The sequence below is a fragment of the Chionomys nivalis genome, chromosome 5 (assembly GCF_950005125.1).
Source record: "Chionomys nivalis chromosome 5, mChiNiv1.1, whole genome shotgun sequence".
Classification (NCBI taxonomy): domain Eukaryota; kingdom Metazoa; phylum Chordata; class Mammalia; order Rodentia; family Cricetidae; genus Chionomys; species Chionomys nivalis.
This window is the reverse complement of record NC_080090.1, coordinates 32,724,105-32,744,549: the sequence shown is the minus strand read 5'-3', so window position 1 is coordinate 32,744,549 and position 20,445 is coordinate 32,724,105. Positions and strand designations below refer to the sequence as shown.

Below are 20,445 nucleotides of genomic sequence, written 5' to 3'. Positions count from 1 at the left end.
CCTCTGAAGGAAACTGTAGCCTCTCTGCTGAGTCAGCACTGAAGATGCTGCATTCACAGAGAACCTCTTTGTGGGCTTCCTTCCTAGAATCAATGGGTACAGAGAGAGGGAAATGGGGTCTGAGGCAGAGAGATGAAAAGGAAAAGACAGTAACCCATTCTGCCTAGTAAGACTGTGGAATCTGAGCTCCACCCCAGTGCCTGAATAAAGACATGACATGGCCAGGGAGGCTTATGGCAAGATCAGACCACTCATCTCTCTTGGCCTCCATTCCTAGATCTCAGCATGTAGGAGTCAGGAGGGAGAAAACCCTCACAGCAATATTTGAGTGGTGTGTGTGTGTGTGTACAACCTGGTGGTGAAGTAGGTCTGGGCCCTGATACTCTGTTTATCAGGGGATGTATTGAGTGTGTGTGAAAAACAAAAGTTCGTGAGTCATGGGGTCAGAGCAGCCTGACCTGCCCTGACCAATTCTACCTATGGATGCTTATGTGGAAGAGTCTCAGGTTTGGAGGATGGAAGTCTTCCTGTCTCGTGGCTTCCCATCTCCACTTCAGACACTGAATGCAGCAACGTCTTCTCACTGGGCCACTCCTTGTTTTTTCTCACACTAATGGTTCACCTGAAAGCGAAGGCCTTACAAATAGGAACCTTCAAAATTCAAGAATCAAACCATGCTTGCAAAGCAGTGTTTGTAAACATTCACTGTTTAATACATACCTGGGGCTTAAAATTATGGTTATTTTCCTGTGTTTAAAAATTGGGAAATTTAGGGGGCCATGGAGATAGCTCAGTGGATTAGAGCACTTTCTGCACAAGTATGGGTGTCTGAGTTTGAACCTTAGCACCCATGTACAAAGCTGGGCATGGCTGGGTGTCCTATAATCCCATAGATGTTAGCTAGCCAGCTTTGCCAGAGCCGTGAGCCTCTGGTTCAATGAAGAGCTTCTTCTACCCTCCACCTTCACACATGAGGGCATGGGCACCTGGACACTTGCAAGCCTACAACCACATACATGCAACACACACATACACACACTGGCACACACATCCACATATACACTCATATACCCACAGATGCCCACATTCACGCATACACTCAGATACACACTCACACACATTCACACATGCACTTGGAGGATTTCTCCTGAACATCTGGGAACTTGGGGAAAATTGGAGCTCTGGCAGCTGTGAACCACTGCCTGGAAACTGAGCGGGGGGCTGCTTCCCTTTTGTCTGGGACTGCTTTCTGCCTGCTTTTGCAGTTGTGATAGCACTGTCCCTCGATCAAGGGACTGTGAAAAGAGATTTGTGAATGTCTAAGTCCAGGGATACTTAGTGTCCCCACTGCCCCCCCAACACACAGAGCAAGTCTCTGAAGACACTGAAGTCCTTCCCATTCCCACTGAGGTGATTCTCAAGGTCAGGAGTGTTACGCCCAGATCACAGAGTCCGCCAAAACTGACTAGGAAACCAAGTCCTGTGTGTAAAAGCAAAGAGCCTTTATTCTTACACAAGTTTGCAAACTCGGACTCTCCGTGTGTCCAGCGTATTGGAATGGTAGGAGAGCCCCAAACTCAATTGGGGTTGGGTTTTTATAATAGCAAAGGTAGGGGTGAGGGATTTCTAAGATTCATGACCCCTGATTGGCTGGCATATGTCTAGGGGGTGTCCTGGTGAAAAGCGATGGCAGTGTGCTGGCAGGTGATCCTGTCTACAATGGTTGGAACATTAGGAATTTCCTTTGGATGGTCTGTTCCTAGGTGGTGCCTGGGTAGTCTCAGTTTGTGATCTTTCTTGGAACCAGGTATTGTCTAAGGGTAAACTACTGAGAATCGGGCCTCTATTGAGCTTGTCATGGCTGGGTTCTACAAGGAGCAGGGCCAGCATTACATGCTTTAATTGCCCAAAAGATAATGGACCTCAAAAAAAAAAAAATGAACATGTTCCTCTCATCTCCCTCCTCCCCCACCAGTCCCATGACCTCTAGCTTCCAATAAAATCAATTTGACTCGAAGCAGGCCCCTGAACTATTGCAGCAAACTATTTAGTAATGGCAACAGTTAAAAGTCTTACAGGCAATGAGAATTCTTTTGAATGTCTCTTTCAGAGCCTGGTCACATTCTGATTTGGGTCATCTAGGAACAGGCTCGGCTTGAACCCATCTTCCCTCCTCTCACTTCCCATCTCTGCCCTATTAAGTCTTTGTGGATCACTGGCTTCAGGGCCATAAAACTCCAGGTAGCTAGCTAATCACCACAGGGGTTCAGACCAAATGACAATAAACCAATAAAGGGAGCCATAAAACTAAAGAGCGTGGCTCCTGGGGCACCAGGGGACTGGGGGAGTTAACTCAGCTTCACTTCTGCCTTCTAGATGTTGAACTTGACAAATCCCAAGACTTTCCGGGATCTTTCGAAGCCAATGGGGGCTCAGACCAAGGAAAGGAAGTTGAAATTTACCCAGAGGTTTAAAGAAGTTGAAAAGATTGAAGGTGGGTACATACCTTCTTAATTTTGGCTGAGTGTGTGTGTGTGTGTGTGTACACAGTTATACATAAGTGTGTGCAGTGCTGTTCTCAACTTCTTGAAAAGATCAATAACTTGGTTGGTCGCACAGTCCACCAGTGATTACGTTTATAAAGAATTTTTGAATCCAGCCGTTAGCATTGTTAGCTAAGACCTTGTTAGCTAAGGGGACTGGAGACATGGCTCACCAGTTAAGAGCGCTTCCTGTTCTTGCAGAGAATTCCAGTTTGGTTCCCAGCACCCACAAGGCTACTTAAAGTCATCTTTAACTCCAGCTCCAGGGGATCCAATGCCCTCTCCTGGCCCCTGTGGGCAGTGCATGTATGTGATTCACTTCCATGAAAGCGAAACATCCATAAGCATAAAATAAAAAGAAATCTCTCTCTCTCTTTTTTTTTTTAAGTGTGTAGTAAGGCATAGCCTGGGTGATTTTTATGGCCATCCTGGATGGGAAAAATATGCTGAGAGCTGGCAACTTCACATCTGGTGGTAGGGAAGCTAGAGGGACACTGCACTCCTCTAGTGTTTCTGTCTGGCACAGTTCTTCCCAAAGCGCAGAGAAAAGAAACTCTGAGTTTAAGCAACCTAATCACCTCTCAATGATAGAGTCCACTGTTGACTGGCCCTAGAGCTCAGTCCTCAAACTTTGCAATCCATACATCACCTTTACAATCCTTGCCATATTCGTATGCCATTCGAGCCATTAGTGCCTTGATGCTTTTCCTTACGTCTACTCGCCTGAATTTCAATAAATGCACCTTAAAATGCTCTTCTCAAGCACAGGGAAGCCTGTCTTCTGCTTTCTGGCGGGCAGCCACCCTCAAGCGTGTCCTTTTGTTGTAGGCGACATGACCGTCCAGTGCCATTACTACACCCACTACTCCTCAGCCATCATCGTTGCTTCTTACTTGGTCCGGATGCCACCCTTCACGCAGGCCTTCTGCTCCTTACAGGTAAGCTACTGTCGTTTCTTCCTGAATGCAAGGGCATGTATACACAGAGTCTCAGGTTTGGCTAAGGAGGGTGCCTCCTCTCCGAAAACCCAAACCTTAACTTGGCGCCTATACTTGTAGGAAGACTGCTTTTTATTCTAAATACTTGCACATCTGACTAATTTGTTAAAAAAAAAATACCCCAAAGAGCAGGGAATAAGAAAATTTCTTATGAAAAAAATGTGAAAATTTAATACAAATAAGATAGAGTGAAAAAGAAAAGTAAAAATTGTTAAGACTAAAAATGTCACCATCAAAGATCAATAAAGAAAAGGGACAATGAGAATCAAAATGCAAATGAAAGGCTCCATGGAACAAATCAATTATTTAAACTAAAAACAAACAAGCAAACAACAAAAAACAGCTAACTCAGAACCCATCCATAAGCTAACAAGCCGCTACCTTGCCAGCCTAGGATTGGCAGGTTTCACAAATGAGAAGCAGATACCTAACCAAGTCTGCTTCTGGATAGTCAGCGACTTCCACTTAAGCAAGGACACACTGCAAAGTTATCTGCTGCTTCTCCGAGAGTTAAGTTATCTGGGTCACCTGTGTTGTTTCATCTGGCCATCCTGGAGGAGCTGGAGATGAGCCAGTGCTGGGATCCTGGTTGCAAAATTTCAAAGTCAGAGTCACTCTTGGGCAACACTGGGACAGTGCTGAGATGCTTTGTCTCCCTTACCATGAAACCCTCCCCTGAAATCCTGAACCCAAGGATCCCATCCAGAGGCAGAGCTGTGGAAATGTGGAAAGCTGCCAGGTAGCCCAGCCTGAGCCAGCCGGCTGAGCTCACTACAGGGAGAATGCACTACAAGACCGAGCTCGTGGCTGACATGTTCACCACCTTGCAATAGTCCTGTGAGAGAAAGCCATGGGCCTCATGATCAAGGGGCCCACTGAGCACACATAACCTCACTTTAACTCGTGAGCCTTATCTCAGAGAAGTTTTAGTGTCCCAGAAACTGTGAGTTTGGATCACTCAAAATAGATGACCCTGAAAGACAAGAGTCACCCTTAGCTGGCACTGACATGCACCTAATCCCTGGGAAAGAATGGAAAGGCAAGGCCAGGCATCTTCTCCAGTAAGGAGTGAACCCTCGCATCATTTGTTTCTTGGCACTCATCCCCCTTTCCCTGACTGTGTGGCTTGTCTAGACTTTGTATAACCCCCGTATCTCTGGAAATCCACTCAGAAATAATAAGTGTGCCCCCCCTGGGCCTTTCTCAGGCAACAAGCATCTTAAGTAAGTTTAGTTTGGAGAATGAATGGTCCCAGAGCTCTACCCCAAGCCAGGAACTTCTTCCAGATGTTGCTCATTAATCCACAAGAAATGATGATCACTGCTGTTGATGATAATGATGGATTCTGCTGCTGCTTCCCAGCCAGGGAGCCGAAGCCGTCAAATGTTCAAGATGCTTTCACAGCTTCCCTTTGGCCTTCACGCCAGATACAGTAAAGGCAGAGGTCCCAGCTCGACTTGTTTCTAAGGGCCTTTCCCCACAGGGAAGAGATGGAGTGGAATGGAGACAGGCTGTGCTATGAGACTTACAAACCTTCCACTTAATAGATACAGACAACCCACGTGATATGTTACCTCTGGAAATGAGGGTTTGTTTTGCACAGATCACTGGATCATTCAGAAGAGCAAATGAAAAAACATAAGGAAAGCTGCTAGTGCTTGCGTTGAAGCCTTACGCCAGCCCCTGGCACTTCTGGTGGTCAGCCATGACTACTTCCCCTCTTCCCTCTGTGACCAACAGATCTGATCTGAGCAGAACTGAACTTGTCCAAGCTGGTCTCCTCTGGCTTAAACTACTTTAAAGCAGCCTAGACTACAATAAAGCATCCCAGAGCAGACTGAGCCAGATTAAACAGGTTCTGCGAAGCCCACAAGAATATCTGGGTAATGATGCTAATCATTAGTGTGAGCTCTCTGCAGCCAGTTTGCTTCAATAATAACTAGTTAGTTCCAACTATTTGGGATGGTCTAGCCCAGGGTGAGATGACCAGAGCCAACTTTTTATGTATTTAGGAGGCAGCTGAGCAATTATTAGTGTGACCGCGCTGGGAATCTCAAGTGTGACTCTTAGTTTTTTCTGGCTCAAGTTTGTCTTTTGATAGATTGGTCCATCCAAATTGTAATCATGTGGGCTCCCTGTGTAAACCCTTTGCTCTGGACCAGTGAATTTCCAGTTGGTCATCACTGCCCTGAAGAACTAGGCATCTTTTGTCTTATCCTAGAACAAAACAAGAACAGTTTTAGTTCTTCAGTGGATGAGTAACATCTGTGAGAGAATCCTCCCTGGGCCTCACCAGATCTCAGAAGGAATGTTCTGGCATCTTGGTTTCATCTCGTCTGCTCCTAGGGGCAGGCCTGTCTCTTCTCAGGAGACTTTTGCCTGCCCTCCTACATGGTGACACTGTCTCCTTCCTTGTGGTCTCACCCACCAGAGGATCTGACTTCTAAGTTGGCTGTGGATGAGTTGGAGGGTTGAGAGTGGGAGGTTTCAGCATGCCTGCAGAGAGGCCTTCTGTATTTGCTGGACGCTGGGGCTCTGAGCTTTGAGGGTCAGCATGCTCTCCATTCTGAGCTGAGCAGAATGCCATTCACCAGCTAATGTGAGTGAGTCACTGGGGCCTCAGGGCCCTGTGTCCTGGCTCTGCCCTCTGATGTGGAACAGACCATTGCATTTCTCTGGATTTGGTTTCCTTATTCATGAGATAAAGACGGAGGGTAAGATACGGCTTATTGGAAGTTCATTTCATAACAGCACTAGTCTGGAACACACTTCCAGATGATGCCAAGTACCTTACAATCACCACTAAAAAGTTTAAGCTTTCCTATGTGGCAAAGTGTCCATCACGTGGTATCTACCCTGTAGCTATGTTTAAACATAGAGCTCGGTGGTATGAAGTGCCAGAGTAGTGTGCCACGGAGCACATTGTCTGCCATACACTGTGTGCTTGTGCGACACACCTGGTGTGGCCTGCTGAGCTGCTGGCAGGCTGACACGGGACACTGTGGGCTCTACTGACTTAGCATGTGCTGGCCCAGAGTGTGGACAGCACCAGGATTTCCACAGTTTCAGGACTTCAGTGACCTGTGTCCTGACTCTGTAAGAGGCTCCTTACGCCCCTGTGGTTAAATGCTCCTACATTTAGGCCATTTTTAGAATTGATGCTCTTCAGTATTGATGCTTTTCTCTTTCTACTCAAAGTTGTCAATACAACGATAGATTTTTATAGTCTAGAAGATATTGAATAATTGCTCACCCATGAGGTTGGTTCCAGGCCCCCTCTCCCATACTGTAATCAGAGGATGCTCAGGTGGTTTAGATAAAAGGGCATCGTATTTGCATAGAACCTCTACATCCTCCCATATCCTTTACCTCTAGATTATTTACAATGTCCCTACAGTGCAAATGTCCTATAAGCTGTTGTAATACTATATGGTTCAGTGAACCGTGAGAAGAAAAAGCCCATACACTAGAGAGAGACATGATCTATTAAAATATTTCCTGTCTATGGTTTCTACTTTAAGTGTGGCTCCATCCCTCAGATACGGTCTTCCAACTGTAGATGTGTGTGTTGTGTGTGGTCTGAGCAGGTGGGAGGTGGGATGTATGTAGACTGTGACCAGACTTGTCATGGTCACGTGTTCTATGGTTCACTCCTTCTCTGGGAGGGATGGACCACTGTGTTCAGGGCAAGTAGCTGCTACCCCATATTAATGACAATCCCAGTATTCTATAGTTCTCATGAGCCTAGTCTACGCCTATCTGGGATCTATGAGCTTCCTGATAGCCAAGTCATTGTGAGGCTACACCCCTGCTGTGAGACCTTAGCCCTGGCCTGTGTTTCTATCCTAGCAAAAGTGCTGTATATTCTCAGGCTTAAGATGAGATCTCGCCTGAGTGTTGCCCAGCAAGGCAGCCTGTTCCCAGCAAGGACACAGTGTGGCGGCAGCTGCTGTATTTAATAAGAAATGGAAATAAAACACTGTGCTAATTAAGTCCCACCCCCGTGAAGTCAGCTGTTACCAGCAGCGGGGAAGGGTTTCCCAAACCACCTGAGGCGTGATGGCGGGAGGGCAGGATGGCAGAACTTAGTGCTAGGCATTGCTGACTGCAGGGAACTGAGAATCTTGGAGTAGGCTCAGCCTGTGCTGTGACCTCCCAGCTTCAGGTAGGTACCAGGGTCACAGTAACATGAGGAAGACAGAGAGCCTGTGTCAGTGAGCACTGCCTCTGTGCCTCCTACCTGATGTCATCACAGCTTCCAGGTTAGGCTCCGGCCCCCAACCAAGTACCTTGCCCTTGGTACCAAATACTTTGTGCATAGTAAGGATAGGGCTGAACCAGAAAACCTCCAGTCACACTTTAAACGTATCATCAGAACTTGAAAACATGGGGTTTTCATGGTCCTAAACTATGACCTACAAGAATTTCAGGGTCTCTAGTATGGAATCATTTTTTTTTTTTTTTTTTTTTTTGGTTTTTCGAGATAGGGTTTCTCTGTGGTTTTGGAGCCTGTCCTGGAACTAGCTCTTGTAGACCAGGCTGGCCTCAAACTCACAGAGATCTGCCTGCCTCTGCCTCCCGAGTGCTGGGATTAAAGGTGTGCGCCACCACCACCCGGCTGGAATAATTTTGATATATGACTTTATCTAGGGGTACTGGAAAAGGCACTGGCAGAGTTGATGAGCCCAGATAAACTGGCCCTAGACTTTCTCCTTGATAGTTGAATATTTGAGCTGCAGTCTCCCTATCTTTTTCAACCCCTGACTGATGAGGATGGAAGCTTGGCTTGACTCACAGTAAGAAGCATGGATGTCAACATGCTTTGGGGTACTTGCTTAAGAGAAAGGTCTCATCCTACAGGAAGGAGAGCAGCGGCTGCTCTAGCTCAGACCAGTCCCTGTTGAGAGCAGCACTGACTAGTGCCTGGACTTCCCAAATGTCACCCATAGCATTATATTTTGGAGTAGGATGTCGAGATAGGCTGTTTGCAGAGGCTCATGGGATGTCCAGCTAGTTTCCTCTTACCTTCCCACTCTTTCCTCTTTACTTGGTACTATGACCTGCCCTAGAAATGCCCCTCTTACTTCCTGTCCCCATCCTAAGGTGTCTTAGCCTTTTCTACCCTCCTGACTCCATCCCAGGCACTGGAGACACCTGTCCCCCAAGACTCGACGTTTTGTTTCCAATACTTTTCACTCCATTTCTCTTTATTCCTTTGGAGAGCCCCAGGTTTTTTTCCTTATCTACTCTGAGATTGAATCTTAAGACTGGGATCCCATCACAGTCCCTGAACTATACAGAATAAAAGATATAGGACTAGGACTGGAGAGATGACTTAGTGGTTAAGAACACTGGCTGCGCTTTCAGAGGACCCAAGTTTGATTCCTAGCACCCATGAGGTGGTTTATACCTTTTGTAACTTCACTCCAGGGATCCATGCCTGCTCTGGTCTCTGTGAGCAATGTAAGAACACGGTGCACAGACATATATGTGTGTTCAAAAACCCATATAGGTAATTCAATACAAATTTTAAAAAAGATACAGGACTCATTCCTTTGATAATGCTTTCTTTATACCAAGCTTACCACCTGGAGGTGGTATATCTTGCCTTCTCATATATATACTTGCTGGGGCATATACATTATTGATTTCACAGCCAAAACAATCACTCAAGCTTCACTGAGGAGGGGATAGGTGATTAAAGCGATTTTAAAAACTCCTATTCACCCTCCAAGTAAGCACGGACATTCTTACCTAAGTCAGCTTAATTCCAGAGCACAGCATTCTCTACCATGGCACACTGCCTGATGGACAGATGGTCGTTGAAATCAGCTGACCCAAGTAAGCAAGTGCACTGCTTACATGATACTTCTCAACTATTAAGAAAAAATGCCTACACAGTGCTAATAGGTCATCAATCCGCTCCCAGAACCAATTCAGTTTTTTAGCTAGATGTTAGTGGGCCGGTCTGTATTGGTCCCTGTTGGAAGGGTTTCAGTATATACCATAAGGATATCTAGGGGCTGAAGAGATGGCTCCATGGTTACAAGTGGGTACTGCTCTTGCAAGGGCCCTGAGTTTGTGTCTGAGCACCCATGCTCACAGTTCACAACTGCTAGCTCTAGTAGAATCTATTGCCTCTGACTCTGTGGGCATGAACACTATGCACATGTATGTACATGTGTGTGTGTGTATATCATTTGTGCATATATACATAATGAAAAATAACATATATTAATAGAAAAGAATGTATGTGTAGTCACATGTCCTTGAACACATGTAAGGTCTGAGTTTCTTCTGAGTATGGGCTAAAAATTGAATATTTGCCCTCTGACATTCTCTTCCTGCCCAGGCTAGAGAGGGGTTTAAGAACGCCATGACTAAAAAGTTTACCCAGGGATGACAGCAACCTAAGGCTCATGCAAACGGAGCATTTTGCATGCATGCTTTCACCAATATGCATTATGGGGCAAGTCATTTACAACCTATGTGCTTGCGCAAGGACCAACATTTCCTTGGTTTTAATTTGATGTTCAGAAACTCCCCTTGTCACAGCCTCGCCTCTCCACTACTTCACTCATAATTTTGATTTGTATCTTTCAGTATTGCTGAGTGCTTCTTAATATTATAGATAAACAAGATACCGCAGATAATCTTCTGATCCCTACTATATTCAAAATACATTGCCGGTGATTTTCCATGTGTGTGATATCATGTGTGTGAACCTTTTCTCTCTGAGCTCTGCGGCCTTAACTTGGCTCCACGGCTTTCCAGCTTTGAGCAGCACGCAGGACATCATCTGCCGTTGAGCAGTTATGTTACTGATCCTCACATATGATCGTCACTGGTCATTTGCATACACATTATTCATGACAGGCAAGGGCAGCTGCAGGATGGACAAGGGGGACAATCTCAGCTGGGAAGCTCTTGCCCATCACTTTCTTCCTCCCCATTCCCAGACTACATTTTGCTGTTGCTTACTCCACTTGGCGGATTTTCTTCCTGTGGGTCACTCTGCAAGGCTGAACCGCATAGCTCACTGCTCCTCAGTCTTGCCCTCTCTCTTGTCATCTCTGCCTGCTTGCCTAAGAACCAAGTTCTGTCTGAGAATGACTGCCAGCGGGCACTGGAGTTTATGTCAACCCGCACACTCACAATGCAAGCAACAAAGCAACTCCACTTTTTCTTCTAGGGAATTTGGTGTTTTCTTTTGTATTGCAGAAGTGAGAAAAGCCATTAATTTTGAAACAAATGTATGCAAATACATTTATTAATATAGGAAATAGGAAAATCAGTTATTGCTTCCTTTATAAATAATACAGGCTTAAGTTTTAAAGATATTACTTTTGCTAAACTGCATTAGACAGCTGTGAAAAAATAACATTTTTCTTTGTGGTAATATCTTTAACCAGATTTGTAGCACTAACAATATTTCCTATGTATATATTATTTTTATTTAATACAGGTAATCTTTTTATTACCAAATCATATTGTTTCTCAGGAGATTACCATCAGCACTTATAAAAGCTGCAAAAGGAAAAAATGGGACCAGGAGAAGACATCAATCTCCCACGATGTGAGGTTCAGACTGCAGATTAAATATACAAAGCTCTTAATACATTTCAATGAGCAACTCGTTAGGTGAAGATTTATTTAGATTTCCAACACTTCATTTCTATTTCCATTTTGATTTGATGGTGGACATCATCTCTTAATTTTAACGCAAAGCAAAGTGACCTGGGTGGGGGCACATCTTGAAGCTGTGTGTTATGGTCGAGACCTCATGGGGACCCGGATATCTTAGTGTTTCTGTCTTTGTGCAGAAAATGATGTATGGCTCACAATGGATCAATACCTCTGGCTCAGAAAATGGACCACCCAGTGTTTGGCTACCAGGTTGCCCAGAGGTGACATGCCTTAGATCTGTACAGATCCTCTTCTCTCAGAAAGAGCTGAGTCCTCTTCAACCTTCCGCGTCCACATAGTAGGCCAAGTTTGTGCTGGTTCCAGCGATTTCCTTGGGGACTGGCAGAGTAAAACATACCTTTTATAGCTGTACCCATGGGCTTGGCTCCAGCTCTGGCATCCACTGCTTTGGTAGCCTTGGGGAAATCAGTGCACTTTGGGTACCAGTTTTCTGGTCTATAGAATGGAGATGCCAATTCATTCCTGACTTCAGGGCTCTTTCCTCGGAGGCCTAGTGGATAGAGGGAGACATACATGTGGCTGATGGCGTCTCCCTTCCTCCCACAGGGCGGAAGCTTTGATGTGGCTGATAGAATGTTCCACAGTGTGAAGAGCACGTGGGAATCTGCCTCCAAGGAGAACATGAGCGACGTCAGGGAATTGACCCCTGAATTCTTCTACCTGCCCGAGTTTCTAACCAACTGTAATGCAGTGGAGTTTGGTGAGCAGAGGTGTGGGAGAGCCTGCTGGGGGAGGCCAGGGAGTCTCCAGGAAAACACTGATTTCATCAGTGTCTTTGATGGAAACCACACTAGGCCCCTAGTCAGGGCTGGTGCACTGAGGTGTGGGGGGTAAAGTCTCTGCTGGATAAGTGTCTTCCCAGGAAGGGTGCTGAGTCCCAGGTTTCAGCACCCAGTACCTATCTTGGGCAGTTGCCTTTTTTCTGAGGATGCCAAGAGATGATGTCCGTAGTAAGATAGTAGCCAGGAATCCAGAACCCTTGCTGACAACTCAGGTCTAGCACTGCCTACCCACATTCTCCCCCCCCCCCTTTGCTTTTTCAAGACAGGGTTTCTCTATGTAAAAGCCCTAACTGTCCTGGACCTAGCTCTGTAGACCAGGCTGACCTTGAACTCACAGAGCTCCATCTGCCTTTGCCTCCTAAGTGCTAGGATTAAAGGTGTGCGCCACCACCGCCGGCCTCATGTTCTTATTTGAGGTTCACTAGCCCCATTTCCACTGTGGCTGACTGCCGTGTGGCACATTCTCTGTCCCGTAGCCTAGGCTGTGTCAGGCCTTCTTCCTGCTTCAGAGACAGCACAGACAGTGACAGAGACTCAGGGGCCCAGGGAGGCCCTGGAGACTGCACATGTGCCAGGGGTCTCTCCCGTGTGTGTGAGAGGAAGGTGCAAGGAACCATATTATGAGAGGATAAATGATCAGAGCTGGAGCAGACAGTAAGCAAGCTCTCTAGCCAGATCAAGAGAGGCCATGGCTGCTGCAGACAACCTGGAGGTGGATATCGATATCCTTCAGGCCATGGCTGCTGCAGACAACCTGGAGGTGGATATCGATATCCTTCAGGCCATGGGTGCTGCAGACAATACCTGGAGGTGGGTATCGATATCCTTCAGGCCCACCCACCCTTAGCCTCTCCCTTTTCCTTCAAGCAAGGGTTCGGGCCTGGATTCAGGCCAAGTGAGATCTCATGTGGTTTCCAGCCCTGGGCATGAAGCCACAGTGCCATGGAGCACCTCAAGTCTCTTCAGTTCTGGTCCAGCCAGCAAGCCTGACCTGGGTCCTTGGTGAGCCTGGCAGTGTTTTGGTTCTCAGATGCCTAGCAGAACCTTGCAGAGTTCACCTCTGCCTTTGGATTACAGCTGTGTCCTCGAAGGAAGATGTGACAGGCTTAGATGGAGAAACAACAGGGTCAGAGACAGCCAGGTGTCATTAGGAGAACACGCGACCATATAGTATCTACTGTGCACAGGCACCTCAGACAGATGTGGTTTATCCTAAAGACATGTTCCAGGTGAGGGGACGGGATTTACATTATAAACAAATAAAGACGTGAAATTATCAGGGCCATGATGTGAGAATGAATTGGGGGCACCTGTGTTATTCTGTTCCCCAGGGAGATCCTGGAGTCGAGTGTGGGTGATGAGAAAATGAGGGTGGGCATGGCCTGAAAGCCCCAGACCAGAGGGGAATGTTGTTCAGCTTGCATCGTAAGTGCTCTAGAGGGCTCAATCAAACCATAGGAGCGTTGCTGAATGCTGGTCATGGCTGGTATTATTTTGTGAGTGCTGTATGCTTGCTTTTCTCACCTCGTGTCAGCCCTGTAAGACTTGGTCAGTACCTTCACCCTTACAGATGGAGAAACTGAGTCCCAGGAAGGCCAAGCATTTTGTTCAAAGTTGTCAGCTGGTGGAAAGGGGAGACATGGGCTGGAAGCGAGGCTGCCCTTCTTGCTCTCTTGGAATTTGTCACTAAAAACCCACTATAAGTGGTTGAAGACTTAGGAAGACGGTGTGTGCCAAGAACTTCGAGTGGTGCCCGATAGAGACCTGGGTACTTGCATGCCTGGGTCATCATCAGCGTCTTCTTCCTCTGTTTCATTCCCCCAGCGAAAGGCATTGTTAGTGGTGAGGCAGATGTACCAATAGTGGTAGCAGTAAGACTGTGCGACTTGGAAAGCTAGCTCTAGTGTCGTTTGGGAAGCCAGGAGAACCTCATGAAGGATGCCAGCTGTATGGCCAAGCTGAGGAAGACTTTGGCTCTGTGGATAGAAGTGGCGGGAAGCAGTGTGATCTGGTCGGATCCAGCTCATATTCCAACCTGCAGGGAGTTGGCTGTTGTAGACAACATGGTTCTGAACCTAGTGTGGTCTCACTTATGTCTTCTGTTTCCCTTCACACTCAGGGCGCATGCAGGATGGAACAACCCTGGGGGACGTGCAACTCCCTCCCTGGGCTGATGGGGACCCAAGGAAATTCATCAGCTTGCACAGACAGGTGAGACACTCCAGTCTATCCTCATGTGCACTTCGGCATCCCCGCAGGCTCCGTGTAGTTTTCTATCTCACTGGTGGGGACAAACCTTGAGACTTTGATGTCTGGAGGAACCAGGGAAGAGAGCACACCAGGGAAGTTTGTGTCCTTGGATGGTTGAAGAGCACCGGCTTGCTCTGTGATTGTACTAGGTTGCTGTGATGGGCATCGTGCCAGCATGTGTCGTGTCTGATGTTTTCAGGCTGCTCTGGTGGCATGTCAGTGTCCTCTCCAGCCCCACCCCCACCCCAGTAGTGCCACTTACCCGAGCTGTGTTCTCCGTATTGCTCAGAGATGGTTTGGAGACCTCATAAAGCTCTCACCTACCACAGGGCTTTCTAATAGTGGAGATGATTGAGCCTGCCATCCAGAAAAACTGATGAAGATGGAGGCCAGAGACTACGTGGGGACGTCTGTCTTGGGTCCCACTTCCTCTGGGTTAGCCAAAGGAAATGAAAACATGCTCGGCATCATTAGTCATCAAAGAAACTCATTCAAATCAGAATGAGATGCTACAACATACCCATAACAATAAACACTGGGTGTTGTGCACATTTGTAAGCCCCGTGTTAGGGGTGTGGAAACACAGAGATCCTTGGGCTCTCTGGGGTCTAGCCAGCTCTGCAAATTCCAGGCCTGTGAAAGATCTTGTCTTAAAAAATAATAATAAAATTATCTGGGTAGTGGTGACGCACACCTTTAATCCCTGCACTTGGGAGGCACAGACAGGCGGATCTCTGTGAGTTTGAGGCCAGCCTGGTCTACAGAGCTAGTTCCAGAACAGGCTCCAAAGCTACAGAGAAAGCCTGTCTCAAAAAACCAATATATATATATATATTAGAAAAAAGTTTTAAGTGGGGGAAGGACAGCACCTGCAGAAATGCACCTGCATTTGACCTCTAACCTCAGTATTCATATACACACTTATGAGCACACATATACACCAACCCATACACACAGTGCCTTTAAATTTAGAGAACTGAATTTTATAAAAACATTAGTTAGGATTTGCTGTTCTTCGGGTTTCAATTTCAGGCTCTGGAGAGCGACTTCGTCAGTGGTAACCTCCACCACTGGATAGACCTGGTTTTCGGATGTAAGCAGCAGGGACAGGCTGCTGTAGAGGCAGTGAACACTTTCCATCCCTACTTCTATGGTGACCGAATAGACCTCACCAGCATCAGTGACCCCCTGATCAAGAGCACCATCCTGGGGTTCATCAGCAACTTCGGACAGGTACCCAAGCAGGTAGGTGTGACAGGCCACGACGCTCGTCTTCTTTATCAAGAGCGTGGACAGCACAAGCTTGGGAAAGAGGACAAGGATGTTCTATGCCTTTAGGAGTGAAGGTTGTGGTGGGGGCGAGAGGAGATTCATCCCGTTTTCAGAACCAGAGCTCCACCCACTTACCACCTGAAGAGGTCAGATGACATCATTAATACGGGGCAAATGCTGTGTTCCTCTGTTACATATTTAATAGATACCATAAATTATTATTATTATTATTAATTTCCTAATGAGTTAAGATTGTCAAGTAGCTGAGAAGGATCTCCTAAGGACCTCCCTCCTCAGCAAGGGCAGCTTTTGCCCAGGCAGTTTGGGAGAGAAAAGAATTGACAACTAGCAGAACTTGTCCTGTGACTTGGAGAAAACAGTGGCCATTCTCTGAGCCCCAGGCCCTTCATTTGTAACATCCAAGGACCCTGCTGACACAGCAGTTCTGCTAGAGAAAGGCCAGCCCTGAGAGTGGCCAGAGCAAGGGTACAACTGTGATGTGCATGGCTCCCTTCTAAGGCATCCACCTCCTAGCGACCTATGTGGTGTGTTTGTATGTATCTCCAGATCTTCACTAAACCTCACCCATCCAGAAACAGCACAGGGAAGCCACCACTGCCTGGAAAGGATGTCTCCTCCCCAGCGGGCCTTCCGGGCCACTCCCAGTCCTTCCTCCACAACCTGCCAGCACTGAAACCGTCTCAAGTCACAGTCAAAGGTGATCGCCTGTCCTTGCATTGTCTCAGGCTTCTCTCTTTAGGGACTGAATTCCTCTAGGGCAGTGCTTCTCAACCTTCCTAATGCTGTGACCCTTTAATACAGTTCCTCGTGTTGTGATGACCCCCACCACACACATACACAACCATAAAATTATCTATCTCATTACTACTTCACAACTGTAATTTTGCTACTGTTATGAATTGTGATGTAAATATCTGATGTGCAAGATATCTGATATTTGACCCCTGTGAAAGGGTTGTTCAACGCCCCCACCCAAAGGAATCATAACCTATAGGTCGAGAAATACTGCTCTAGGAGCTCAAGGGCGTGCATGGGCTTGGGACTTAGTGGATTTTGTAATGACTGTCTCCAAATTCAATGGGTAGTGAAGGGTGGTCTCTGCTGGAGGAGTCTAGTACTTCTAGGTTAGACCCACATGTCTGTCTGCCTGCCTGCCCGTCTGCCCCTCTGTCTGTCTGTCTGTCTGTCTGTCTGTTCTCTCTCTCTCTCTCTCTCTCTCTCTCTCTCTCTCACACACACACACACACACACACACCCTTCTCTCTTGTACACGTGTACTAACACATTCCATACACACCCCTACAAAAACAGTGACTGGCTCTGCACCGCTGTTGCTCTCAAGCCCCCAGATGCATGCAAGCACAGAGTTCATAGCGAAGGACATGTGTCCTGGGGCAGGTGCCTGTGAAGCCCAGCCTCACAGCTTTCCAGCTGTGTGAACTCTGCTCTGGAACAGGGTGCTTTTCTCGTAAGAACTTGCACAGGGTAAGCGAGGGGCATCCGCCACCATGATGGAAGGCAGGTCCCGTGACTGAATACGCATTGCACACAGTCCCCTCCCATAGCATGAGTACCTGTGCTGGCCGGTTGGCAAGCTTACTCTGAGAGGAGATCATTATTTTTGCTTCTCCAAAGAGACTTTGCAGAAAGAAGGGTCAGACTTCCCTGGGATAACAGGCTTGGGATATCAGCTGGTCATCGGCAAGCTGAATGCTGAGCTGGGTTCCAAATGGGGCCAGGAATGGCTTCCAGAGTTTGACTAGTGGATCTATGGTAGGAGTTAGGCCACATGCCAGAGGTCCCTTCAAGATAGTGCAGGAAGGGTAGGTAGACAGGTAGATCCCTGTGGCTTTGGATCATCTGCCTCAACAGACTGTCTGGGCTTCTTCTGGTATCCCTGTCTGAGAGTCACTAAAACGTGTGAGTCCCAGTTAGAGGAGCTGAGGAAGGGGCACCTGGGCTACCAGTGGGAGAAGAAGATCCTGGGTGAGTGGCTCCTGGCCAGGCCGTGTGCAGGATGAAGCTCTTTATTCTGTAATATTGTCTCCCTGGGCCCAGAGAAAGTGAGTGCTTTCCTCATTGCATACTCCACCGTACTCACTGGGGAGCAGATATGTACCTTTTCTCTCTAGGATCAGAATCCCCCAAAGGGGCCATTGGCCACATCGTTCCTACCGAGAAGACTATCCTGGCGGTGGAGAAGAACAAGATGCTGCTGCCGCCTCTCTGGAACAGGACCTTCAGCTGGGGCTTTGATGACTTCAGCTGCTGCCTGGGGAGCTATGGCTCTGACAAGGTGGGTGACAGGGGCAGGGCTCTGGGGTCTTGACTCTCTCCAGGGGGACTTTAGGCTGGTAAAGCACACCATCACCTTCACAGCCCACTCTGGTCACAGGGCTACACAAGGCCCATCCAGATGTGCTTTCAGTCTGGGACTTCCTGGGCTTCTGCTGCCACAGCCACCACTCATGTGAGAGCAGCTCAGAATGAACATTTAGCAACTTGCAAAACCTCTCTCTCTCTCTCTCTCTCTCTCTCTCTCTCTCTCTCTCTCTCCTTAAAGATCCCATCCTTAAAGTCTTCCAGTTGTCTCTGACCTTTTCACAGAGCCCTCCCTGTTCAGACCCCCTCCTACCCCACCCGATTATATACCATGAATCCTCTATATCCCATGTCTCTAGCCCTTCTCATTCTAACCTGGCCCCACCATCTGCCAGTGGCAATCATCAAAACTATCCTGCTCCAGTTCTATTTCCGGTTCTACCACTGTCTCAGGCTGAGCTGCACCCCCATCCCAACTCCAAGGGTTTTACAGCATCTGAGTAGCCGCTCAGATGCCTGCTCTTCTCCCCACTGGCTGGAGTAGGAGCTCCTCTGTGGGGACCCGTTAGGATGGCCTAGACTCAGTCACCTGGGTCTGGTAGAACCTAGAGCATGGCCCCCATTCCCCGGCCCCCCTACGTTCACTTGTGCGCCCCCTACTTCTCCGACCTGGTTTCTCTGTGTCTGCTGGCCCCATGTCAGCATCCGTGGCCCATCATCTCTCACAGATCCTGATGACGTTTGAGAACCTGGCTGCCTGGGGCATCTGTCTGTGTGCTGTATGCCCATCTCCTACAATGATCGTCACCTCTGGGGCCAGCGCAGTGGTGTGCGTGTGGGAGCTCAGCCTGGTCAAAGGTCGCCCAAGAGGCTTGAACCTCCGGCAGGTATGTGCCCGTCATTGGTGTGGTGTCTCTGGCAGTTGTGGTGCCAAACCACAATCCGGTAAAAGTGTTGCCTCTCTCTAGTGCATGGGATGCAGGTTCAGTCCGCAGTTGTCACTGGGGAATGGTTTCAATGCCGGTGGGTAGATCTGCTGAGCAGACAGAGCAGGGACCTCCACGGAGGCCCAACTGTAGTGCAGGATGCTGGGGGCACAAGCCGCTGCTTCCTGCCCAGGGTCAGGGAAGCAGAGTCTCCTGAGCCAGGCCAGGCTTTAGCCTTCTGCCCTGGCTGCCGACACAGCCTGTTCACAGCATCCTGTGATTTACCTTCTAACAGTCCTGGGAAAGGAGAACCGACCATTATCCCTCCCCACCCCCACAGCCTTGGTTAAAAACAAAAAAGTTACAAGGAAGTTAAGTGGCTCTTCCCAGTGTCTAGATCCAGAAAAATGGAACTTTTTCCAAAGGGGAGTGACGTAAGCAAAGGCAGACCCACAGCAGGCTGGGAGCAGAGACCTCCAGCTCCTCATCAAAGAGGGTCTGCCCTTGACCTGTATTCCTAGAGGTCGTTATGAAATGGATTCAAAACAGTTCAGAAACTGTTTAAGGATGTGAAACATTAAAGACAAATTTAAATTCACTTTAAAAATAAATTCTCTGCTTCCCCTATAAAAATTGTTTATTGTTGCATACTACCAACCCCTATATGCATATTTATACCTTTCTGAATCTTATATGAATATTTTTGTTACATTTTCTGTCAGCTTATCAAATTGTTTCTGTTTTTCTATGGCCTGTATAATTTGCATTTCAATTGTTGCAGATTATTCCATTTTCATAAAATTACATTTCAATTGTTATGTCAGTATACCACGACTTAATAAACCATTTCTTCTAAAACTAGACAATTAGGTTATTTCTAACTTTTAACCATTTTCAACAGTGCCGCAGAAAACATGTTATATATGTGCTGTTTGCTTCTGACTAATTGTTTCCTTGTGATGTATTTTGAGAAGAATTACTGAGCAATGACACAAAGTTTTTCAAAATTACTCTATAGCTCTCCAGTGCTATCAAGAGTTTATTGAGACTAGCCACCTCACCATAACCACCATTATGGAGAATTATTTTGAGAAGTTTTATTTTATTGCGTTGTATTTATATTTTGCTACTTAGATGATATAGCAAAGGTTTTTTTAATTGACATATCTTCTGCAAAAAAGAAAGAAGGAAAGAAAAGTGCACATTTAGAACTGTGGGCTCTGCCTTGATTTCCTTGCCTTCCCAGATGACAGGGTACTGGGTGCCTTCTGATGCTGCAGTTTCTGGGCCGATGGGTGACAGTAAACCACGCTTATCTCGGCAGTGGCATACCATGCCATGCACATGGGCCCTCTCTGCCCAGCACAGGCTAACTTGATTCCACAATGCAGCCTGCGTTGCCACTCGGGCTCCAAGCTCTTTTCTCTGAAGCCCCAAGTGTTTTGTCAGGGTCCCTTTGGCTGTGTCCTTTGGAAGTGTTATATCATTTGTGGTCAGAACTTACTTATCAGACTCAGGTTGTTCTGGAAGATCGGAGAATTCTTATCAAGCTTCTTCCTTTCTCCATTTCCACACTCTTGAGGCAACTTAAGTCTTCTTCAGTGAGTCATGTCCAGAGATTTGC

At 47.2% G+C, this 20,445-nt stretch overlaps 1 protein-coding gene across 1 annotated transcript in view; it reads left to right on the top strand.

Annotated features, from left to right (window-relative positions):
• The window catches only part of Wdfy4 (WDFY family member 4), a 226,542-nt gene that overhangs the window by 195,820 nt on the left and 10,277 nt on the right, over nt 1-20,445 (top strand). Inside the window, exons 49-56 of the mRNA XM_057770469.1 lie at nt 2,377-2,494; nt 3,372-3,481; nt 11,795-11,948; nt 14,150-14,241; nt 15,313-15,525; nt 16,120-16,270; nt 17,685-17,869; nt 18,624-18,782. Of these exons, the coding sequence (XP_057626452.1) occupies nt 2,377-2,494; nt 3,372-3,481; nt 11,795-11,948; nt 14,150-14,241; nt 15,313-15,525; nt 16,120-16,270; nt 17,685-17,869; nt 18,624-18,782 (1,182 nt within the window). The remainder of the gene's footprint in view (nt 1-2,376; nt 2,495-3,371; nt 3,482-11,794; nt 11,949-14,149; nt 14,242-15,312; nt 15,526-16,119; nt 16,271-17,684; nt 17,870-18,623; nt 18,783-20,445) is intronic.